At 29.2% G+C, this 26,521-nt stretch overlaps 1 protein-coding gene across 2 annotated transcripts in view; it reads left to right on the top strand.

Moving 5' to 3' along the window:
- The window catches only part of LOC107453206 (gamma-aminobutyric acid receptor subunit alpha-2-like), a 74,547-nt gene that overhangs the window by 29,474 nt on the left and 18,552 nt on the right, over positions 1-26,521 (top strand). For both annotated transcript variants that reach the window (XM_016069933.3, XM_071187581.1), the window contains exons 2-6: positions 411-511; positions 12,915-12,982; positions 23,262-23,485; positions 23,589-23,671; positions 25,878-26,012. In XM_016069933.3, the coding sequence (XP_015925419.2) occupies positions 411-511; positions 12,915-12,982; positions 23,262-23,485; positions 23,589-23,671; positions 25,878-26,012 (611 nt within the window). The remainder of the gene's footprint in view (positions 1-410; positions 512-12,914; positions 12,983-23,261; positions 23,486-23,588; positions 23,672-25,877; positions 26,013-26,521) is intronic.

Here is a 26,521-nt window from a genome sequence, read left to right on the forward strand (position 1 = left end):
ACATGTTTATTTAATATAATGCTTATTTACTTATCTCTTATTAAATATTTATTTTTAAATGAAATTATTGAGATGTAATACTAAGTTTGAAATGAAATAGTGAATAAAAAAATACTATTATATTAAATAATTTGAACTATGCTCTTATTTTAAAGATTAGTTGTACGATCTATATTAAATGTCAACTGAGAGGCATTTTCATTAATAAAATTCTCATCTTACTGTAGGAAATCAGCATTTTAAATTAAAAATTTTTATTTAAATGGTATTACTTAACTTATGTTTACATAAGATATATTAAATTTAAGACAGAGACAAAATTTACTAAAAATATTATAGAAATATGTGAAATTAAAATTTTTGAAATAAATTTCATTGCACTTGGATATTTTTATATCTCTATTACTCAGGATTGCGGAGAAAAATGACTTTATGACGAACACTTCCAAGCTACTGGAAAGCCTCCTTTCTGCAGAAAACTATGACAAACAGATAAGACCAGGCTTTGGAGGTAAATACATGTTTTTTATTACACTTTTATCATACTTTTTAAAATTCTTTTTCAAACTATCATAAAATGTCTTTCATAATGTTTTTTTTTTTTTTGATAGTGCCTGTTATTTTCATAAGATTTCCTACAATGTTTATTTATAAACATCATAATATCTATGACGTCTCAGCTAACATGTACTAATTAAATAAAACTCAAATATTAAGTTTTCAACTATTTTTCAGAGTAAATTTAAATAACATATAAAAATGCAGAGTATAATATTTCATTGCAAGTTAATCAAATGAACATGTTAATCTGATGAACCGTTTAGATTAAGTTAGATGACAGTCAGATAAACGTTTTGATTAGTTAGTAGGAACATTTTATTGAATCTATATGTTTACAATCAATCATACAACAATCAATCATAAAAAATAATTTTTAAATTAAATCACAATATTAAAGTTATAGATTATTGACGCAGCTTCAAAAGTTGAAAGGTTCAAAAATTTCAAGAACAATAAATTTTAGTTAAACCGAATTAATAAAAATCTCTAGTATATTCAGATAAATATTTGATTAATTTGGAGGAGCAGTTTATTGAAACTATTTTTTTGACAATCAATCATAAAACAATAAATTTTTAAATTAAATCACAATAATCAATGTGAAGGGATCATCACAATATTTGTTGTTCCATTTGCTTACAGGGCTTTCTCCAACTGAAGCACCCTCTTGGTCAAGTCATGTCAAAGATACAGCCCGCGATCGCAANGACAAATAATCTATCTTTAAAAGTATTACAAAAAAAAACTTATAATAAATTTCAATTTATTACAGCACGCTACATTTATAAGTAATTTCAAGGGCAGCGAGTGATAAACAAGCCAGAGAGAGAGCAACAAGCAACAAGCGGAATCTTCCACGCGCTTTGAGTCTAGGCTAGAACCTTTCTTATCGATATGAAAGGAGTGCGTCGGCGCGACTTGAGTCAGGGAAGTTGCATATTTTTTCATAGAATGGAAAGGTAAACCACTGTGTTTGATTTGCAATCAAACAGTTGCTCCTTGTAAGGAGTTTAATTTGAAGAGACACTATGATACGAATCATAAATCAAAATTCAATTGTTACACTGAAAAAATAAGAATGGACACATTGTCATTTTTAAAATCTAAACTTCAAGGTCAACAATCGATGTTTACTAAAGCTAATACCGAGAGCAAAGATGTCCTGAAATCAAGTTTTATTGCATTAGATCAAAAACTTTCATTGATGGTGATTTTATTAAAGACTGTATGTTGAAAGTTGCCAATGTTTCCTTTCCATTTCAAAACTCTATAATACACAATATTTCGCTGTCAAGAGACACTGTTGCTTCAAGAATAAATGATTTATCTTAAAATTTGGTTCTTCAACTGAAGGTGAAAATTAAAGAATTTACAAACTTTTCACTGGCTGTAGGCGAGAGCCCTGATACTGTTGATACAGCTCAACTTGCTGTTTTTATACCAGGTATTAACAGTTATTGAAATAATATTATTGAAGTAACTTTGAAATAACTGAAGAACTATTAAAGTGCGTTCCATTGATAGGTACTACAACAGCAAATGATATTTATTCTGCAATTGAGCATTTGATAGCAGAATATGAACTCGACTGGAATATACTTAGCAGCACAACTACGGATGGCGCTCCTGCTATGGCTGGCAAACATTCGGGCGTTGCAACTAAATTTAAACAGAAAACATCAGGAAATTTTGTGGGATTTCACTGTATAATTCATCAGGAATCATTGGCATTAAAACATTTAAAAATGAACCATGTCATGCAACCTATAATCAAAATAGAAAATTTTACAGGGAGCAGAGGACTAAAATCGCCGAAAGTTCAGGCAGTTTTTTCAAGATTTGGACGAAAATTTTTCTGATGTCCCTTATTTCACCGAAGTTCGTTGGCTCAGTCGAGGAGTAGTTTCAGAAAGATTTTTTGCATTACGTGACCCTATTCAAGCTTTCATGTTAGAAAAAGGCAACCCAATTGATTATGACAATGACTGGTGGATTGATTGTGCTTTTTTGGTAGATATGAATAAACATTTGACTGATCTGAATGCAAAGGTACAGGGTAAAAATCTGATTGTCACTCAAATGCATTCATGTATTCAAGCCTTTGAAACAAAGTTGGGGCTGAGGGAAAATCAGGTAAAAAATCAAACTTTGGATCATTTCCCTCATTTAAAATCAATTGGCTCAGTGAACCAAAAAAAATTGGATCAATATTCTCAGCTTCTGCAAAATCTGATCACGGAATTCAACAATCGTTTTGAAGACTTCTAAAAAGTGAATGAAATGGAATTCCCAATTTTCTACAGTCCATTCAATTTTGAAGCTTCACAGGCACCAGTTTATTGGCAAATGGAGTTGATAAATCTACATCGGACAGTATTTTGAAAGAAAAATTTAAAGAGGTTAAACGCTCTTACATTTTATACACAATATTTCAAGAGTTTGGATAACTACCTGGAGTTAAAGCAGCATGCAGCACGCATTCTGTGCATGTTTGGTAGCACCTATTTATGCGAGCAGATGTTTTCCGTCATGAAAATAAATAAGAACAAACATCGCACAAGACTTACGAATGAACATCTCCAATCAATTCTTAAAATAATTACAGCAAATATGAAACCGGACATCAATGAGCTTGTCAAAAACAAGAGAAGTCAGGTATCTGGATCCACGAGCTCAAAATAATTGCCCTCTTTTATAACTTTGATATGATTTTTAACAACCGTATATTATATACTATATAATTAAATAAATAAAATGTTATAATAATTCAGTAAAATTTTTTTATTTGAATCTGGCCCGCCTACAGATTCTAAATTTAATATATGGCCCTCTGCAAAATTCAGTTTGACACCTCTGCTCTTGGTTGTCTTTGTCCTTTGCAAAATCCCTAAGGTTCAGCGCCTTGCGTGTTGACTTATGAGATTCTCGCAACCTCTAACGAAGGGACGCCACCTTCTGGAGATAGATCAGTATTCCCCGTACAACTCTCAGCGAAGGTTGCCTTCCTTTACTGCATTTTTTTCCTTTACTGCATTCCCTGTGTGCTCCCAGCTTGCAGATCTCGTATTCATCCATTTTATTTTCATAATTTGGCAAGTACTTTTTAATTATCATTTATCATAAATTTTCCACATTTTTTAACAACTTTAACGCTCAAATTATTTTTACTTAATATAGTTCTATGAATCTTTCTAAGCTTATTTATTATGTCCTAATAAGAGTTTAGAACTTAAAATTTAAGCATATTTTGAATTAATTTCAAAATTACAGCCCGTCCTCATTCTCATTTAAGGACACTGGGCATTCCAGTGAGAAAATTATCTCTTTTGGACTAACATGCGAATATTGCGATTAGTTCTTACTAATTTTTTGGTATAGAATAGATATAAATTGTATCATTCCTTAAAAATGAAAATAATTTTAGACTTCTGATAATATTTGTGAACACTATTATTAGTTTAATTGTATTTAATTTTTGAATTACAAAAAAGGATCAATATGGAAATAACCTATGTAAGTAAATGAATAATACCATGTAATTTCATTTTATGTATATATATTTAGTTAAGCGCATTTAAAATACCCAAGTATATAAAATAATTAAAAATATATAAAATATTCTGTACATGAAAGCATTTAAAATATACATTGAATTACATACTATATAGTTGCTCAATTTACTATGAAACTTTGGAAAACAAAGTATGCTTAAAGTTACGTGGCATTTTTTATTCTCTGTTTTGATGTACAATTTTCTCTCTGAAAACGTCTTTGCTTATCCCTTTTTGCTTTTGTAAGTCCAATAGGATCGTACTTCACTTCAGCAGAAGAGGCTGATTTTATCATTTGCCATCTACTCGATCTACCTGGCTTTTTTTCAAATATGCTACGGCAATCTCACGTCGTAAATAATTTACTAAAATCTGCTTCTTACTATCTTTTTTATGAAGAGTTTTATACAAAATGTAAGCATTCATTACTGACCTGCCTATCATTCTTGTAATTAAACACCAATGCCATTTTAGCCCCTTATTGATATAGTGTGCTTTTCTAACCCTTAGGAAAATTTGCCATAGAGAAGCCTATGGTAATCTATGGCAACAAATGGGTACCATAGAAATTTGTATGGCAAGATACCATACGCCTATGGTTACCATAGAGATTTGTATGGCACAACCCCATAAGCCTATGGCTACCATAGAAATTTGTATGGCAAGATACCATACGCCTATGGTTACCATAGAAATTTGTATGGCAGAACCCCATAAGCCAATGGCTACCATAGAAATTTGTATGGCAAGGTACCATAGGCCAATGGTAACCATAGAGTCTTGTATGACATTTATATGGCACGTCACCATTCTCCTATGGCAACCATAAAAATTTGTACCGCAGTATACCATAGGCCAATGGTAACCATAAGGATTTGTATGGCACGCTACCATTGGCCTATCGCAACCATAGAAATTTGTATGGCAGTATACCATAGGCCAATGGTAACCATAAAGATTTGTATGACAGATTATCATAGGGAAAATCTGATCTAGATCCCCACCAACGAAACAACATCTCCTATGGAGTCCTCAAAAATATCTTCTAAAAGAAAGAAATATCCATTTTTTCATCCCGAAGTTAATTAAATTCAACATGCTATCCCTCAAGGCATTCCTGGTGAGTCCTTACCGGCCTCCGGGTGGCCAATTTTTCCATTTTTGAGTGTTTGAAATCCGATGTTCCATTGATTTAGGCTTAGAGTATCAGACCGCCATATTAACGTGTCATCCACTACTGATGGAATCTTTCGCTAACTTTGGCTACCTATTTTAATATTTTTTCGATCTCATTCTTGGTCTAAAACATTTTATTGCAAACGCATATGCGATTATCTATCTGAATTTATTAAGTTTTTATTTTCCGGCTGTCTGGTACTTTTATTATCGGTATCTTTTCAAAATATGTCGCGATTGGGTATAGGTTTTCGCTGTGTTAAATTTTGCTATTTGCTAATGCTGACTTTGTACACTTTAATTAATATCTTGTTGTTAATATTTTTATTTAAAATTTTTATATTTCTTTCTCCCAACTGTTTCTGATTAAACAACATCTTTCTTTTTATTTTATCCCCTCTCTCTGATTTGTTATAAATTTTGAAAGTCGCAACACTTTTCCATTATTAATGGTGTTCTATTCCCCATAGCAATTTGTAAACAATCTTCATGATGAAAAAAGCAGTTAAGTGCTTATGATCAAGCCATGTCATCATTTCTTTAATAATTAAAATTTTTTAATTCTTTTAACTTGTTCGGTGATAATTTCATTTTATTTGCTTTCATATATCAATATCAAAGTCAGTGTTTACATTCTCATTAGTTTTTGATTTTAATTCCACTTAGGTTCTTGCAATGCCTTTTTACAATATCTTACATACGTTAGGGCTTTATATTTTTATTTTGAGTTTAATTTTTGCTTGCCATTAAATTGTTTTTTATCATGCCTCTGCGTTTTACTATCTTACAACTATTATTTCTTAAGTATCAACATATACTTGTACAATGTTCTGTTACATATTTATACATAGCTTACGGTCATCACTTAACTAGATTTGCTGGATTACTGGTTGACAATTATTTTGCTTCAATGTCATCAATGGGACAGTCCCTGGCCATATCATCCGCTGCAGTAACCAAAAATGCTTTTAACAATTTATCCTTTCCTTAAGTTTCCTTATTACTAATTATGATGCCAATCAATCAAATTAACGTTTTTTATTCTCGCTCCGACCTCCAGACACACTTTCTATTTTCCTGTTTTTTACAGTTTTAACAAATATTGGTTGCCTGTACTCAATATATTTTGTTCCTAATCAACATAACCAATATTTTCCCCACTCACTCCGATCACTGGACCCATTTTCTAACCGTTAGTACTAACCGTTTAAAATTTATTTGAATAAGAACAGCATTCAGAAAGGATTCTGCAAGTGAAACAGGGGAAGTTTATCAAAGAACTTTTTAAAAAACGCTTTCTGGATACATATTTATTCTACAATTATTAAGTTTTGCATTTCTAATATCCATTGCGAAAGATTCTTGTAAGTAACTATTTTTTGATGTATGGTAAAATATCAACGAGAAATGTTGCCATAGCTGTATGGCAAAGGTGTACCATAGCCTATGGAAAAATATTTCGTCATAAGCTGTAGCACATCTTAGTTTTATGGTAAACTTTTGCCATATAAAAAAAATGTCATAGGATATTCCTATGGGGTTTTGCCTATGGCAAAATTTTGCCATACACCTTTGCAATATACGTACGGCAAAATTTTGCCATACATGTATGGCAAAATTTTGCCATAGGCAAAACCCCATAGGAATATCCTATGGCATTTTTTATGGTAAATCTATGGCAAATTTTCTTAAGGGAAGAACCAGTCATGTTGATCCCCACTACCCATGAAAGCGTTGTAATCACGCATGATTTCTGATTGAGGCACATGTACTCTTTCTTTTTGTACTTTTCACCACCACATTCTTTGCCCCCTCAGGATTTATTCTTTCGAAATTCGTTGCTATTGTAACTGATTTATGGTCATTCCTTCCGAATCCTTCTCATCAATCTCAGGTGGAATTGAAATGATATCTGCCTCAATTTTTCCTAAGAACAAATATTCCTGAGCTTCCTCTGTTTTAAGAAATTTACGGTATAGTATTAATTTCAATGCAATACGGTATAGTATTGCATTGAAATTTTGAAGAAAATTACAAAAATTTGAAAAACACCTAAAAGGTGAAATAATTTCCTAAAATAACGGAAATATTATTTAAAAAATGCCTGCTATTTTTATAATTCACTTACTATATAAAAATACATGCATAATTAAGTGAATTAAAACAATTCTGCAAAATTCTTTAAAATTTGTCTGAAGCACCTAGTGTCCTTAATTGAGGACATTAGGTATAATGTTATATGAAACGAAAAGCAACTGTATTACACAAATTTATTTACCATGATATGTTTAGCATTATATACAAATTTTACTTAATGTTTTATCGACTGTCCTCAATTGAGGACAGTGGGCGTTAATGGATTAAGATGCTTACGTGAAATTTGATATCTTCTCCCTGGAGCACACAGGGAAGACCTGGACCAACGTGGTAGAATTTCTCCTACCAGTTTATATATCTTCCGCAACGTAACAATTAGCATTGCCACTGTGCAAAATTATGAAATGATTCCTGGATAAAATTTGTCAAGTCAAAATAAGGAATGCTGTCCGGTAGAAATGTTTCTTTTCATTTTGGAGATTCAAAGTAACTCACAATAATCAGCGAACTTAGCTGCGTGTAACAGTTTTCAACCCTCCTTCAAATCCACCACTCCTACCCGAATACACCGATCCCAGCAGAACAAATTCCCAACAGAACAATCAAGTTAAAAACTATTGACACAGCTATAAATGTATTCCTTCAATTTAAAAGTTGCAAGGTTGAAAATTTTTTTTTAAAAAAAATAATCCTTAGTTAAACAGGAAAACTTGGTATACGCGATACGTTTTTTTTCTTCATAAATTAAAAAATTACTACCTCTTTAGACCATGAAATTTGCACTATAAAAAGATAATAGATTTTTTTTCCTTTTAAAACTATCTGACTACAATATAAACTTTTTATTTAAATTTTGTACAAAATGATATGCATAAAGATATCATCAAAGCAGTGCATAGAAAACTTACTACTTTCGTAAAAAGTTGCAATAAAAAAAGACGTAACAAATTATGCACAGATGTACTGCTAAACAATGCTGAACAATGATGAGGGAATATTACGCTAAATCAAAAATAACTTGAAAAGATTATCCTTTTTCCTGTTTCTTCGAACAATAAAAAATTGTGATTGCTGAGAATCATTAATGAAGAAAAGAACATGGTCAGCGATAATTATATATCTTTTCGCGTGTTAAAATATGTCCATTCATCCCACTGAAATTACATTTTTAGGTATAATACTCAACGTACATTTAAGGCTGAATTTATGGAGTTAAAATGCATGAATTATGGGACTGGTTACAATGCTAATATTATTTATGCAATTATCATCATTCTTATTTGGTACGATTAAAAAAAATAAAAACAGTGAATCCTTAATGTAAAGAAAGAAAATAAACAAATTTGTAGAAATTTTCCCAAAATAATGCCTTCATTGCTTTATTTAAATAATTTCTACAAATACATATTGGTCATCTTTAAACATTTTATTGAAAATTTCTACCGTTTAAAAATCAAAAAACATATACTATAAAAGTCTATGCATTTTAATTAAATATTAATGTCGTAATATTATTATTATGTTCATTATTATTGGTCAGTTGTGATAATGTTTTTTTAAAAAAAATTATTTACTCAATTTCTACATTTTAAAGTATATATTAAATTTTTTTCATATTTAACGTTTTAGTAGGGTTTTTAAAAAGATATTCTTCAGCACAATGAATATGTTTATCGATTAAATTTCTATCGTAAGCATCATCGCTGAGGAATCATGAGAAACAATGAATATTTTTAGGTTAAGATATACAAGCTAGTTTTACAAGGCAAAAAAATTATTTTAATGAAATACTTTCTTTGGAAAGAATTAGTCCATTTAAATTAAAAAGAATAATAATTGGTATAAATTAAAGGCAAAACTAATTTGAAGCACTTATTTGAAGCACTATTAATGATACTTATTTGAGCACTATTAATGACTATTAGAATTATTTAAAAAAAACTGTTCCTAAAACACTGTAGTTACATGCAAAAACACGACAGAGTAATATTAATATGCTAATTATAAACAAGTCATCTTATTTCAGGTTTTAGAGGTTATATATTTTTTATACTATTATTATTTTTTTTAAATTTTAGTTTACTTAGTTTATTCCATGGTTACTTAGATTTGCTGATTTTTTTTAGCATCAAGGTTGCTCTAACATAATGTAATAAATTTTGGAAAAAAAAAGTATTTAACAGATTTTATATGTGAAGAAAATATACCAAAACGTGAATTCTATCTGAATTAAATCCCTAATCCATAATTTCTAATTTATATAATTGCATTTTTAATGTAGAAATTCAGTTTGCCTGTTTACTCTAAATTAATGTAACTAACATTTTACATACTGCTCAAGTAAGATATAAATAGATTACAAAGACCAATTTTACAGGAATTGATGAAAAAAAGTCCATAAATTAAGAAATATATCACGAAAAATTTTTATCTTCGGATCATTATTCTTTATTTTGAAATATTACTATGTAAAGAAATGTGTCTTGAAGAGAATGTTTATTTTTTCCCATAAAAAATATTTTGTTTGTTTAATTTTATTTATTTTACTTTATGATACCATTTTTGTATGTATATATATATANGTTTTAATAGTTATACAGTATTAACATATAAATCTAAACATATAATAAGCATGATGCATATTATAACATTAAGGCTTTAATTCAAGGTAGTCATTGATATAGTTCATGAAGCGTTGAGCATCGCTAGAAAGTGAGATGTAGTTTCGAAATTTCTAAGCAATAGCTATGGAGAAATAATTACTTAGAGAAAGAAGATGAGACTTAGATGAGAGAAATAATTACTTAGCTTATTTTTGTCGAATAAAAGCTGCTCGCTCAATTTTTCAGAATAAGACTTTTTGAGCATGAAATTAATTACGATAAGTAGCTTCTAAAATGTTAAAACTTTACTTAATTTACAATTAACAATATCAATTAAATTGCCTCTGTTTCCCTAAAAGAAATTTTAAACTGAATAAGCAAACTTTATACTGCAAAAAATAATTCTTTTTAAGTAAAATTAAATCTGAAGTATTCACTTCAAGCTTCATCTAATGAGATGTGAAAGTGGCGACTTTGAATAGTCTCAAAAATAGTAATTAATGCAGTATATAATGAACTATAAATGATAATTATATTAGTACGTGTGAATTACTGTTAATGTATGGAAGCAGTAATAGAAATAATGTTTAAACTTTATAAATACAAAAATAATATTTTTCTTTTAAAAATAATTTTTAATACGTATAAATTAATTTTCTTTATTATAAACAAATTTCGTTAATTATACTATTTCATTGATTTTTCAGGAGCTATATTTTTTTTAAAAAATATCCCACTTTAATTTGTCAAATGATTAAGTGAATTTAGAATTATTTATTTTATTTATTACATTTTTAAAACTTGGGATTGTTCCCGAGCTAGTTAAAATCACAGCTACAAACGAAATTATTTCCAAAACTATTTTTTGACTATTTCCCCGGCATTAAATTCAGTTTTAAAATACGCGCATAATTAATTCCAAATTTTCACAACATAAACTGAAAATCACACTTTTAAACAGAAACTGCAGTCGAGTTAATGAATTCAAAGCAAGAAAGTTTGAACGTAGGAGAAATCGCCGTCTATCAACCCACAGATGAGCCTCACATAACCATTACGAACAGATGGTATTATGCATTTAAGACTGTGTGTACGAAGGAAAAGAAAGAAAAAAATATGGAACATTAGAGATTCCTTAAATGAAATTTCTACTTTAGTCGCTTTCAGCTTTTTATGGAAAGATGCTGCAACTTTTAAAGTTTTCAATGAGAAATGATTGTGTATGATACTTAAGAAATCGTGATATTTTTAGATAAAGTTTAATCGATTATGCATAGAAGAGGGAACTTGCATTTAATACTTCGCTTAAAAATCGTAAGAAAAGAATAATAATCAGTTCATACACGTACGAAAAAGAACGAAAACACAAGAGGCTAGAATCAATTCAAACCTAAAAAAATTTTTACTCTGGACTCCAAGAATGCTGCATAACGACCCTATTACACTGTTAGAATTTTCATTCTGAAGTAACTGTAAGGTAAAGAAATTTTTTTATCTTGTTGGCTTTCAAACCGTTTGCAGCTAATATGGTTAACAAAATTATACAGAATTTTAACCATTTTTCAACTAACTAGCATAACTTCAAAACCGCATAAACGAAAATTAACTGGACATTAGAGCTAGGCTTTATTTTAGGAAATGTGAGTTAAAGGTTGTGGTTGACCCTTTACAAAAATTTAAGATGTTTTGTGGTTGACATGCGCAAAAAACACAACTGAGGCAGAAAATGAGGTTGTGTTTTACACCAAAAATGAACTCACCAATAAACCTCAATATCAATCCTATTTACACATAATTAAATCAGCCTCATAATAAGCAATTCTTTTAGTTGAGATTGCGTGAAATTATTCACACCTCAAGAATACTTATTTGCTTGAAGTGTAGAAAAAACAACACGTAATCCTCAGAAACAACTTGACTAAGTTGGTTGCTCTAAGAGAGATTTCTATCAACCTCAAATGTGAATAAAACAACTTCATGCACATTGATTATACACCTTGGGAGGTTTATTTTTAAGGTTATTTTTGAAGTCAACTTCAGATAATAATAAACCTTAACGTCTTAACGTTAACGTCTTAAATAAACCTTAACGTCTCAAGACAACCTCAAATAAGCCACAAAAACACCTTAAAGTTTTGTAAGAAGAGTTGTGCTTTAAATGAACCTTGTAATGTGGTTTAACTTATTTTTCTGGTTGTTTACACATCGGAAGCGATGGGAAATACTAGACTTTTTTGTGCTAAGCAGCTTTATCGTTCTGCCATCTATGCGTGAATAAAATAATCATATTCTAATAATCTAGAGTCATAAATTGGGGACACTGAAAAGTCTTGATGTGTCGAAGGGAATATTCTGGAATCTATGCTGGGAATCGAATCCCCATTCTTTCCGTCATGAGATTGATAGATTAGCTCCCGCGGCTATAAAATGTACCCAGAGGAAAGGAACTAAGTAACTTCATTAGTTTGGCCTATTTTATGGGATAAGATTCTGGTTTTTTAACTGAAACATGTGAAGGTAGTTAATAAATGATTTTTCTCAGAGTTATTTGAATACTAACTTATTTAGGGTTATTTGACTGTTTTGTTTGAATATTGTGAAATAACTATGAAAGAAATTGTTATTTATTCTTTTTTTGAGAAATTTCTAATAGGACAGTAAAAAAAAGATGAGAGACTATGTCTAAATAAAAGTTTAAATTTGAAATATGCCCCCCCCCCATTGTCCTTAAAAATTCGTCACTAAAGAAGCTACGTCATTAAAGAAGCTGCATTTTCATTTCTCTAAGAGGACACAATGGTGGATGACTATACAAACTCATGTGAAAAAGTTTGCAATTGTTACACTTTTCTTGGCATTTAATTAGTATATGCAGTGTTCTTTGATGTAAATTATTTTAAAATATTGAAATTATAATATTTTTTAGGCTCTCCTACAGTAATCGACACTGATATAGAAATCCGGAGCTTTGGTTCAATATCTGAAACTGATATGGTAATTAATTTGAAATGGTTCAGTATTTTAAGAAAACATTTTCATAGAAGTTGTCAAAATATATAGACCATGTTTATTTATATCAGCGTTTATTTATATCAGCGTACATTAATAACATAAACTACACATATTTATCTCAGTTATTTCAAGAAATCCAGTGGTTTTCTGCGGAATGTAAACGTCTGAGGCCAAAATGTTAAATTAAAGTAAAGTTAAATGCTATAAAATGGCAAATTTGTCATTATCCCGGCTATCATTTTCCTGACTTATGAATGCCAGGACATTGAAGTGTTACCAGAAATTTTTTTAAACAGTATACTGTTAAGAGGGAAAGCAAATATTAACCAAATACCAAGTTTATGTATGATTGTAATATGCTTGAATGTAATCAAAGTTATTTATTTATTTAATGATTGATTATTTTACACAATTTTATTCTGTACATATCAGCAACAAAAAATTTTTTGATTCTTTCTACAATGGATAAAAAGAAAAATTATTTAAGCAATTTATGGTTCATCTAACATAAAGGCTTAAGTTGAGTTACTTACTATTAGTTTAGAGTGACTGTTTTTTAAACTTCTAAGCTAATATGTCATTTTCCTGGCATTCAAGAGTTAGTGAATTTCTATTTCATTTTTTTCCTTGAGCAAATGTCAATAAACTATACTGCTGTCTGAAAGATATTAATAAATGTAACTAAATTAGTATTAAAAAAAATTTCGATTATTTTGAAGACTTTTTTGGTCCGAATTGTCATGTTTTCAAAGAATCACCCATTATGTTCATATTTTATAAACAATACTTAGAAAAATCATTATTCTTTTTCAAATTTTTAACCCCCGTCCATTTGTTTTTAAGAAAAATAATCTATTTATTACATCATACATCATTTCCTATTTCAGATTTTAATTAAATCGTTCGCTAAAATAGATGGTTACAAAAATCTAGAATGTCTATTTTGCGCTGATAAATTATCCAAAGCTTTTTTTTCCTACAGCATCTTTGATATTTTTAAATTTAAATATTTCTTATTAAGAAAGGGAAAACGCATGATTTTTACCTTTTATGCCAGCTCTAATTAATTTCCAAAATTAAGCAGTTTTAATAGTTTTAAACGTTGATTATTATCCAGATATTAAAAAAAAATGTCAACAATACTTCATATTTAATAAACAAGTTCCATAATGTGCTGCTAAAAATAAAAATAATTTCAGAATATTTAATTCAAAAAGGAAAATGAAATATTTATTTATTATCCAGTAAAATATTCCAATGTGAAGAAGCTTTTTTTTAGACAAAAAAATCATCGGAATAATTTTTTTAAAAGAAACGCAAGTGTTTATTTATTGACACACTTTAATGTTAATTATCAGGCTCTAATCCTTTTAGCAACACAACAATGCTTTTCGATTTGTTTATTTTATTACTTAACATTGCTATCACGAAGAAGTGTTTAAATGGCATTAAACTAAATTCCGATACATCAGATTGAAGAACTTGTCTCAGAGATGTTCTGTGACTTTTAAAGCTGCATAATCTAGCAACTCAGTTAGTTTCCATGGAAACAGAAAAACACAGACTGCACCTGCAGACTTAACGATCACGCTAACATTAAGCTGTATTTTTTTTATGCCCATATATATTTTACAAGAAGGCTACACTTTTTTACTAGTTGGCCAAAATAATATCTTTAATAACAAAAGCGCAGCGTGTGTTTCAGCACAAATCACAATGAGTTGGAGCTCTTTTCCTGAACCCCTCTCTGTCTTTTCGTGGACAAGTTTTTTTAATGTGCGTGTGCTCTTATAACCCTTATATACAAAACGATGCAAGATAATACAAAGATTGTCGTGCTTATATGTATTAAGCCCTATTAAATGAAACGGAAGCAATATTTTTATTCTGATAAGTGAATAATTTGAGCTCAATTATGAAAGATTAAAATTAATAAATTTGTATTGCTGTTTTGTACACTCGTTTGCATGATTACTTCAAAAAAGCTCAAACATACAAGACACTGCCAAATTATATTTATATGCTTTATTTTATGCTATAAATATTTTAGATGAATGTTACATATCTAAATGAATTGCGTAATCCAAAAATCTTCAAAGAAATTGAGAAATGTCTTTTATTTCAATTAAATGCTAAAACTCAAATTAGCAAGTAATCAAAAAGTAAATATAGATAAAATTTATACAAAAGACCCCTGTCTTGATTATTTATTTCAAATAGTAAATATAGATAAAAAGTAAATATAGATAAAATTTATATAAAAGACCCCTGTCTTGATTATTTATTTCAAATAATAGTCTGAAACTACACATAAATCTTCAAAAGTAAAAAAGAGATTCATTTTTATGCATTTATATTTCATTTTTTATATATATTTATGTTTAATTTTATAATAATTCATGGTCTCTTAAAAAATATTTTTTCTGATGAAGAGCAACATGAAATATTATTTTTCAATAACCTTATGATTTCAATATAGCAGTTTTAGTTTAATGACTCTTTTAAAAGATTTAAGCATTTTAACATTAAGATTTTTAACATTTAAGAGTCGCGTGTGTAAAAAACCAAAATCAATAAAAACAAACTGGCCGAAGACTTTTGCACGCCGCTTTACCATAAAATTCAATTTAGGGATTCAAAAGTGCTTTCATATTTAATTAAATAAGCAACTTAATTAAATAATTAAATTGATTAATCATTAACTTAATTAAATAATAAACTAAAAATAAGTATTAAAATTGTTTTTTATTGTAAAAAAGTTCTATAATTGCGTGCTAAGCGAGGAGAGAGATTTTAAAATAAAATATGTCTACCAAACTTACGTCGCATCTCTCAACAGAACATAGTTTTATATTCTCATAGTTTTATGTTGGAAAAAAATAGTTAAAGAGTGAAAAATCAATTAAAAACTGTTAAAATAATAAATACGGCAGTAATACTAATATGAAAAATTGACACAAAAGTGTTATTAGGAATTAGTTTCCGTTATTTACCTTGCGATAAGTTTTGTTTAAACTGGCAAATCTGTGAACATAACTTAAATTTTAATAATAAAACTAGTTTAATTTAGAGTGACATTTAATCTACATTTTAAAAACAATAATATATAGGTAAGATTTTAAGTTAAAGCTTTTTATAAATAGCAACACAGTAAGTTTGCATCACTTTTGAATGTAAATTGAAAGAACGGAATTTTGACAAAACTCCCTTCTAACGTAAAAGTTAAAGACACTAAGAATTGTTTTGCCGTTGTTTCTCATATTTATTAATTAATCACAAATTTATAAAACCAAAATTACAATGGAACTAAACGTAAAGTAAATAAGATATTTATTTCATAAAGGGTTATTAAGAAATATTTATACCCATTTAAAAATAAAATATTAAATAATAAATAAATTCAGCATAAATATTTTTTGTTAATAATGTTTTTTGCTAACTATTCAGTCAAATTTGTCACTTTCGGAAAAACTTACATCTAAACTTATTCAGTTCATGGAGTGTTTTAACTCGAAATAATAAAATACTCGAACATTTAGCTATATTAGATTCGTAACTCATCGTCATAAGATATTGCAATTACTCTCGTAACTACCATTATAAATAAATATTAATGGATGTATATGTATATATATATATNTGTGTGTGTGTGTGTGTGTGTGTAACAATCCAGTATTTAACATTATGGTTATTCGTATGAAGTTATTTAAGTAAAATTAAAATGAAAAAACGGCCGTGATGGCACACTGGTTAAGGCACTGAATTCTGATAGTGAAGAATCGGATTCAATTCCCAGTGGCAGTTAAAAGCCCCCCCCCTCTCCACCTTCATATCGAAAAAGAGCCAGTTTCTCAGGCAAGTAAAGATGGCCTGTGCGCAATGCTTACGTCATTGCCATAATCATGCCGGCGGTCACAACGTTATGGGGACTAAACATTCATCACCCCCATGGCAAAAAACGGGCTATTGCGGGGATGCTTTTACTAATGAAAAAAAGATTTTTTTTTTAAAATTAAAAAAGGAGAAATTCACATTAAAATTTTTTTTTTCCTAACAAGACATTTAACAAATTGTGAAAAAAAATGCATTTATAAAGAATTGCATTCGTATTCTTCATAGAATTCTGGAATTCAAAATAAAATATCTTAATTCAATATAAAGCCATCTGTTGTTGACAACTATTTTCAACGTTTGTAACAGTTCTTTTTATGTTTACATTTCAACGAAATACGTTATTCAATCCAAAATGAATATAAATTTATCGGAATGTAAATTTGATAATGCAAATTTTATATTAGCTTCAAAAATTACCGACGAGGAAAAAGTCGGCATGTTTCGAGCCCTCGAAAAGAGGGCACCCACTCTCAAGACTCAACAGATAAAGAAAACAAGACAGATTTTAGAAAAGAAAACACTAAGTTGTGGAAAACACACTAAGTATGAGTCAATAGATGATTTGTATAATACTTTGTGACAAACAAATCTTTCAGGTACCATTTATCTAAATTTTAAAGCACATCTTGTTTCGCCGATGTAGTCATTTAGAGCATGTCTTCTTTGCCCAGTGAAACTGTTTAAAGTGCGTTCTCTTCCTCAGGAAAAAAGGACACGTTTAAAACTTGAGATTAAGGAAGCGCGATATATATGTATTATCAAAATTTAATAATTCATCTATTGCCGCACATTAATGGAAACATGAGCGTAGGTTTATTTAGATAATATCCTGCCAGCTCATCTTGATGCTATGAAATCTATTCCATTCAAATGAATGCCTCTTCAATGGTTAATTAAATGAGTTCCTCGTGACCTCTCTGTATCACTTAGAAATGCATCCTGTTCTGATTTGCCTCTTTCAGCCTCCATCATTTCTCACAGATTCCGCTGTTTCTCTTGTTCAGTTTATTACCTTTATTTATTTATTTTTTTTTTTTGTCTTCTTCATTCATAATTTTTGTCTTTTTCTTTCAAATCTGTATTGTTTCCTTCGACTATGCTTGTTGAATCCTGACAATAAATGTTCTTCGTAACTTGGCGAGCGCATGTAACTTAGCGATTTTTTTTCATCTTGATAAGTTTTGAAGTTAAGGAAATTTTGGCATTATAAAATAAATAATTTAACTACATTTTTTTTAATTTTAATCTCATGCATGCCGTTAAAATAATCAGAAAAGATTAGAGGCTAATCCAGATGTGCGGATTCAACTGTTTACAATTAAAACTAATTACGAAACAATTATTGATAAAATGATGAAAATATTTCCGTTCTTTGTATAAATAAGTCTTTGGTTTACGCATTCATAATTGCTGAGATAAACATTGTTATCATTTATATCTTCGCAATTGCTAACGCACTTTATATAAAGTAATTTAGGGTCCCATAACCGAAAAAAAGAAAAGAACCCAGATGACCACTGCTTTGAGGGAATGGACGTAACAGAACTTTTGAAAACTGTAAAAGCAAATTAATATCTTTTAAATAAATTGTCCTTTTTCAAGGAATGAAATCACAATTTTGAATCTGCATATTAATATAAGCGAATGTTACATTAATCTCTATCTTGAACTTAACGTAATTAAATTACTTTCTCCTATTACCCATATGAAGGTATATAAAACATTAGATCATAAAAAATGCATAATTACATCGTGAGGAATTAGTTCAGAATTTAGATATCCAAAAAGTCATCTGTCATTTTGTAATGTCTGATTTGTCGATGATTGTAGAGGAAGTGCCAAGTGAATCTGGAAATATTTCGCTTAGTCATGGCAAAAGTCCAAGAAAGGTTAATGATGAGAATTACAATTTCACTCGGAATATTTGCAGTCATTACTATTTTCTTTCTCCTTATTTTCCGCTTTAAAGGTATTTAACACGATTATCCAGTGATTCTTCCACAAGATACTCGATAATTTTTACACATTTATCAGATAGAAGCGAAAATATTCGCTGGTTTGGAACAATGTAGTCGTTTGGAAAAATGTATTTAATGAGTGATTTGCATGCAAACAAATATATTTAGTTTTTAAAAAGCAAGCATTTTATTTTTTAAGTCGAAACTCTATCAGTCGAAAAAAAAAGAAAATGAAAACATTTTTTTAAAATTACGTAGGAATTAAAAATTTTAAGGAAAAATAATAGAAGTTTCTGATTATAGAGGAAAGACATAGATATTGTAAAAAAAATTTAAAAAGGTAATTAATCGATTTATTTTCATTCTGAAATCCAAGTATTACAAAAAGGAATTCTAAGAAGAAATGAATAAACCATAAGAACTAAATGATTAAATTGTGGCAAACAAGAGAAAAAGCACTGCAAAAAAGTTTTTCAAAATTGAGCATAACACGGACAAATTAGCTGAGAAACAAATGAAATAAGAAAAGCCCATTTATTCAAAATTTAAACAGCATGAGCAAAACACATAGCCTCAAAGGTGATGAGGAAGAAAAAATGTGTGAGAGATATGTTTGCCGGCATTATTATGGGAACCAAAGACTCGCAGAATCTAAGTCTTTGCCTCTGTAGAATCTTAGATTCTTTGCAGAATCTAGTAGAATGCTCAAACCACATTAGTTGAGCACTCCAAACCAGGAAGAGTTATATAGTGGCAACGGCAATGAAACATCATTAGATTTTAACTGCCAATTTCAATCGTACAAAAGGTTCCAATTTGAAAAATATGGTCCCAATAGTCAGGAGATTGGTAATTATAATTTCACCTTTTGCTTATTTTACTATACCTCAAACAATTTTAAGTAAAAGGAATGTATGTCATGATGTGTCTCTGCGTTGTTCACTATATAAAGCTTCCCAACTTTCTTCGGGATGGGGTGCACAATTATGGTGGTTTGGCACTGTTAAAAATTTATTGAGAATTGCGATCTATTTAATTGTAAAATTTATTGGCTGAATTGCAATCTATTTAATTGTTGTTTTACCATATTTAAACAAAACAGTCATATAACCATAAAAAAGATGGTAATGAAACTATTAACAGTGAAAAAAATCATTTGTTAACTATTTTGACCTAAAATTGTTAAATAACAAGAATTTTATAGCACCAACAAAACCCACTTAATAAAGCAACTTAGTTTCTTTCAACTGAGTGCATATTATAGCCGAAAGAGCTAATCTGTTAATCTCATGATCTACAGATCGAGGGGTCGAGTCCCAGCGTCGACACCTCCATTCCCTTTAACACGCATGAAAAATTTCCAGTCTCTGCACTCTCAAATGCCCGTTGTAATGAGAAACTTAGCTCCTATGTACAATTAAATCTCTTTTTTTACGGTTTTAAAACCATAGTAGCTGTAAATGTTTAAAAACCCGTATAGTTTTGTATTCAAGATTTTATAACCATACTAGTAATAAACGGTTTCAAGACAGTAAAGGTGAAAAATATTCTTGCAGTAAACTTTGCTGTATATTGGATGGATTGACAGCTACCATAATTTTAGAATAAAAACTCTAACAGTGTAGTATGGCTACTGCGAACCTGGTGTTTCTTGGTTAGAGTGTTGCCAGCAGCCAAAAAAAACAACTCTTCCACCACAGGGTGTTTCTTTAGTTACGTGTGTTACTTTTACATGACATATTTCAACTTTAACACTCATTATAAAAACTTATTTGTATTAATACCATTGTTTGCTACGGAGCAATTTTCACTCAGTTTTTTGAGAATTTTTTTTTTAACTTTGAATATGGAAAATGTCAATGTGAGATTGAACTAAATAGATCGGCTATCGATTTTAAAACAAGGATTAGGTGCAAGAAACATTTTGGAAACATTCTATGAAATGAATACAAATAATTATCATCTTTTTGTAGATTTAAAATAAGCTTAAGTTTAAATAAATAAAGAAATGACGCTGCAGGCATTGCCCGAGTCGTATGGTTAAAATTGAAATTGATTTAATTTTGTCGTTTGATATGACTTTCCTGTGCTGAAAATTAGAAAGTATTTAATAAGTTAATAACTTTATCCGCTCTAGCTCCATAGCTTGTTCACATTAACCCCTTGAAGTTGGGGGGGGGAGAGATCTAGTATGGACAAAAACAACCCTTTTTAAAATTATTTTTCATGGAAAAACTAAGAACTCAAATTATTGTTAAAAAAATACTTCAAGGGTTACAAATTATATTAATCATGAATTTTTGACTAAGTCCTAAAAATATCTGCACTAGCCCCCTCTTCCCAACTATTGTCAGTAGAACTACAGAAGTTTTGACTTTTGCTCATGAAGTAGTTTAGATGGCTTGGAGAAAGAAGACTTTTATTGGCTTGCTTAATAAATTGACTGGCGAAGCCATTGTTTTTAGACTGGAAATAAATTTAAGAGAGATAATGCATGATTATGGATAGTAAGGAAACTGATACAAATATTGAACTGAATATAAACTAAAAAATAAAGAGCGAAAAAAATACGGAAAGTACTTGGATTCAACTTCAACTAAAATCATTGATATAATGCCAAATGTAATTAAACCAACAGTTATCTTATGGGTCAGAGATTTGGAACCTTGACCCAAAAACAAGAAAAGATTTCAGTCAACTAGTAATAGAAACTAGCGGGAATTACTTTTGGTCCAATCCACGAAAGAATCCAATGGTTGGAAGAATAGAAGGATGGGATGCTAGTAAGTTCACAAAAAAGTGCTGTAATGGTCAATGACGCGTCCAACGAAAGCGGAGAAGATCGAAATTGAGATCATTGCTTGGGTTCAGGAAAAAAATTATAGCATTTTGAAATAAAAACAAGAGGCTTTGGAGTAGAATTGTTATGAACGTTATGGTTCAATATGGACTGTAGTACCAAAGAGTAGATAACTAAATAATGATGTGACTAAATAAACTTATAACTAAACTGTTGTATAATACCCATTATGAACGTAATGAGTGAGAAATATAGCTGTAACATTTCGTTTTTAAGTTCTTTAAATCTGTAAGTGTAAAACAAGTGTTTTCATAGATCTTCCATTCACTTCCGTTATTTTCAATAATATTTTAAGAAACATGTTTGTTGTGCAGAAAAACAACAAATCTAAGAAAATCCCCGCTTAAGCACTCAATGGGTGTTTAAAAAAAGTTTTTAACCGTTTCCCTAACTATCCCGAGTTAACTCAGGTATCACAAATATTTATTATCCCGTGTAAATTCGGGCACGTTTTGTTTTATCACGTTTTTATTTGGCCGGAACCAAAAATAATCTTCTGTGATTGGAAGTTTGTCAATTTTTGATTACGAGTTTTTCTATTTGTGAGTACGTGTTTTGTACAATTGTATATATGATGCTTGATGAATTTACATAGAAAGAAGAGTAAAAAAATGGCATTCGTGAACGACAAGTAATGCAGATGATTTTTCAGATTATGAAGATGTGAACATATACAAAGACTAATATTTAACTTTTTTCACTTGTCCGAGATAATTTAGCATAGTAAACTGATGGTAAATTAAATATTTTTTACTGATGAAAAAAATAACATTTCAACATAAAACTTGTGTAATATATATGTTTTAGTTCCTTGTATTTATTAATGAAATAAAAAATAATTATCTATTTTTTTTCAAACAGGAAAAAACAAAATGTATATAATTGTTTGAATAAAAATTAATTAGAGTTCAGCTAGATATATTGAAAAATTATATTAAAACATGCCGTATAGTTCAAATGCAACTCGTAAATATTTGCTGAGTTAAGTGAATTTACTTTCATTGAAATTAAGAAATATTATAGATTCGCTTACATGTTGACAGGTATTTTAAATGTTGTTTACAAAATTTAACAGTACTAGTAGAATTCCTCTGTGAAAATAGTAAGAGAGTTTTACAAGTCGATAGAAATATAAACTTAGGAACGTATCTCATGTTTATTTTCAGGATGAGATAAATAAATCAGACACATATTTAAGCGTAAAACAAATAAGAAAATAACGTTAATTAAACAGTAAGATAACAAATCGTTTTCGTGCATGATTTTTTAAAAAAAAATAATTAATTTTGATCGATAGTTGAAATAAAAATACTCTCTATAAATTATGTTTACATCTAGTAACAATTGCAACATTTTTTTCAAGCTTTAAAAATAATTATATTTCGTTTTTAAATAAATTAATTTGAAATTTATCGATACTATATAAGGTTTTCATTTTTCAGTATATGATTCTCAACAATTCACGATTTTCATTTTATGTAATAAACTTTTCAGAACATGGTATTATAACTGAAAAATAAAACTGGAATGCTTCTTATTTCTTTTTCAGCTATTTTCAATCGATTGTTACTTTCGACAAACTTGGTTTGATACTCGACTGAAATTTAGAAGCGGAAATTTAACAGTTTTATCCATGGATTGGAAATTTTTACAAAGAATTTGGACTCCAGATACATACTTTTTAAATGGCAAAAGCTCGTATCTTCATAAAGTTTCTGCTCCCAATAAATTTGTTCGAGTAAGAAATGATGGACAATTAAAGTATTCTATGAGGTATTTTTAAATAACCAATAAAATTGCAATAATATTTAATGCAATTTGATTAAGTAATCTATTTCAATAATACTTAAAAAAATAACTATTTCATTTTTTTCAGATTGACAATACAAACAAATTGTCCTATGCATCTACGAAAGTATCCTCTTGACAAGCAAGCATGTCCTCTTGTAATTGGAAGTTGTAAGAAATAATTTCAAATTTATTTTATATTATTATAAACTATGCGCTCTAAAGGTATTCTACTTTTTTAGTTAATGTGACCTTTAAACACCCCTCTTATGTACACATTTCAAATAATAAATAAATATATATTAATGCATGCAGTTTTAGTCACAAACAAAGAAAATTTAACCTTTACTTTATTTTCGAAAGCAACGAATTATGAATTTAAAGTAGGACTTAAATCATTGGGACTCGCGTTGTAAAAATATGTACTTTATTTGACATACATTATTGATGCCTTAAATTTAACTATGATTTTAAGTCTAGTTAATTATAAACTACTTTTATTAATTAAAATATATATCCAAGAAGAATTTATGCAGCTACAAGTCAGGGCTAAAGAGAATACAAGGGCTAGTTCACTCCGCTCTTAGAGCTGAAGCTACGATTTCCCTCCTCATGACGTCACNAAGGAGTGAACCAGCCCTTCTATTCTCTTTAGCCCTGGCTACAAGTAACGCATGTGGCATCCAATTCAAAATTTAATACCTGAAAAGTTAATTGCAAAAATTTTAAATATTTTAGTAATTAAAACAATTTTTAATTTATTCCTAATCTGCGAAATTATCGAAAGTGACTCCCCATCCGGAAAAAACTTAAAGGCCAGTTTAGAAAGTATATAAGAGGAATATAGGAGAATGTATTTTAATTGGTTTTTAAAAAAATCAGTTAACTTTCAATATTAATCATCCAATTTTGTATTAGAAAATTTTGTTCAAAAATTTACACTTCAAGATTAATTTTGTGTGTCAGTAGTTTCTTAATTTCAAAATTGTAAAAGTTTCAATCAATTTATTTTTTAAAGCTATTTAGAAGGAAATTCGAGCTTATATTGAATGGCAATATCATTATATCGAGCTTATATTGAATGGCAATATCATTATAAGCCTCGTACAGTGGCTTAGTTGTTAATGCACTAAATTGTCTCGATGAAGGACAGGGGGTTAATTAAAGAATAAACATAGGGGAAGAAATCTAGATTCTATTGACATAATGTAAACAAGTCCCCCAAGGTTAGGTGTGGTCCCTGTGTGTAAAGGAAAAAACAACATTTAGGGTAAATGAATTTAAAGTTGAAACGAGTTTAATTAAGAGAAACAAAATGCGCCATAATATTATTTTTAATATTAAGGATTAGGAAAATTAAATCCTAGTTGCTTCGAATTAAAATTTCAATGATAAGCGAAATTTTTTTTTCTCTTTTTATTAATCTGTAAAAATATTTAATAAAAATCATTCTTATTTTTTACTTTATAAGATAAGTTTCATGGAAAAACTCGAGTAGCGAGTAATAGAAAAATAAGTTTTGAAATATACTTAACAAAATGGAATATTCTTATTCTTATAAATTCAGGACAAAATTTTTAGATTTTTTAATTAAAGACTATAATTTTGAAAAACAGAATTTGCGGTAAACCGTTCCCATATGAACGGAAAAATTACCAAGTGAATGGTTTAAATACTGTATAGTTAGGCTTTTATTACCAGAATTATGTGTTTTCTTCACTATCAATATCGTTTCCATGCAGTGCGGTAATTTTAGCAGAATGTTTTTTCTCTGTATGTTAATCAAATAGAAGCATGCAAAATTTAATTTAATTTAAAAGAATATCAAAAAGTATATGCAATTAATTTATTAGTTTTTAAATTACCAGAAGTTACTTAGATTTAGGAATCGTCTATTTTTAAAAAGAAGTTATTCGGGAGTTGCAGACACTATTTCACTGTCTTCTAGACTCTTTGAGCAGGAAAAAAAAGCTCCCGTGGATCAGGTCGCAAATTCGCAAGTTTATCAGTAGAAGATGGGAGGCATCAGTCAAAATGTCTGTAATTAATTTAGTGCAGGGAAAACAATTCTCTCAAAAGTCGAGAGTTATGATCAGCAATTAAGAATGGTTGAATTTGAAAAACCAGAAGTTCATAAAAGCCCAGGAAAGATTACTCATTCTATATAAACAAAATTACGAATTTCTAATATTTCCCTCAATTCAAACACGCAGATTCTGTAGAGATTATCTCCTTCTTACTGAGCCTGAAATTTAAAAATAAAAATTAAAATGATTGGTTTTTCATAATAAATTAAGAAAATATTTTTTCACACAAGATAACTTCAATTGTGTGTTCCAGGAAAACTAGTTTTTAACTAAGCAAAATTGTTTTCCAGTTGCTTATACTTCTAATGATGTTCGTTACCAATGGAGGGGTGAAACACCAGTAATAGTAGCTGATGATGTTACTTTATCGCAATATGATTACCTCAATATTACTCTTGCAAATCATACGGAAGTTAAGCCAAGAGGTATCAAAATATATTTATTTATTTATTAAATGTGTTATATACATAATATATATATATATACTAGCTGTACCCTGCGTGCGTTGCAACGCTTTCAATTTGAATTTGAATTTTGTATTTAAGTGTGTAAATGACATTTGCGATTATGATTTGAAATGCAAATTTTATTTAATGGTGAAAAAAAGCAGTTAATTCTCTAGGATATCATTAGTGCATTTTCAAACAGACATGTATGGTGATGCACACGGAGCATGAAACATATTTTGGACAATGATCTGAAATAAGACTGGATCTATGGTGACATCAAGAATTTCTGCTGATATCTGATCAGTTTTAGAAGGTGGTTTTTTTTCAATAAGCCAAATTAGAATGTGTGCCTGAGGCAATCCTCGTTTTTGCCATTCAATAGAGTACACCCAACACCGTGTCTCTCTAAAAACATGACGCTTCACAATGAAATCAAGTAAAGATATTGTTATTAAAAAAGACACACGTGCTGTAATATCATGACG

Source organism: Parasteatoda tepidariorum, chromosome X1 (genome assembly GCF_043381705.1).
Source record: "Parasteatoda tepidariorum isolate YZ-2023 chromosome X1, CAS_Ptep_4.0, whole genome shotgun sequence".
NCBI lineage: Eukaryota > Metazoa > Arthropoda > Arachnida > Araneae > Theridiidae > Parasteatoda > Parasteatoda tepidariorum.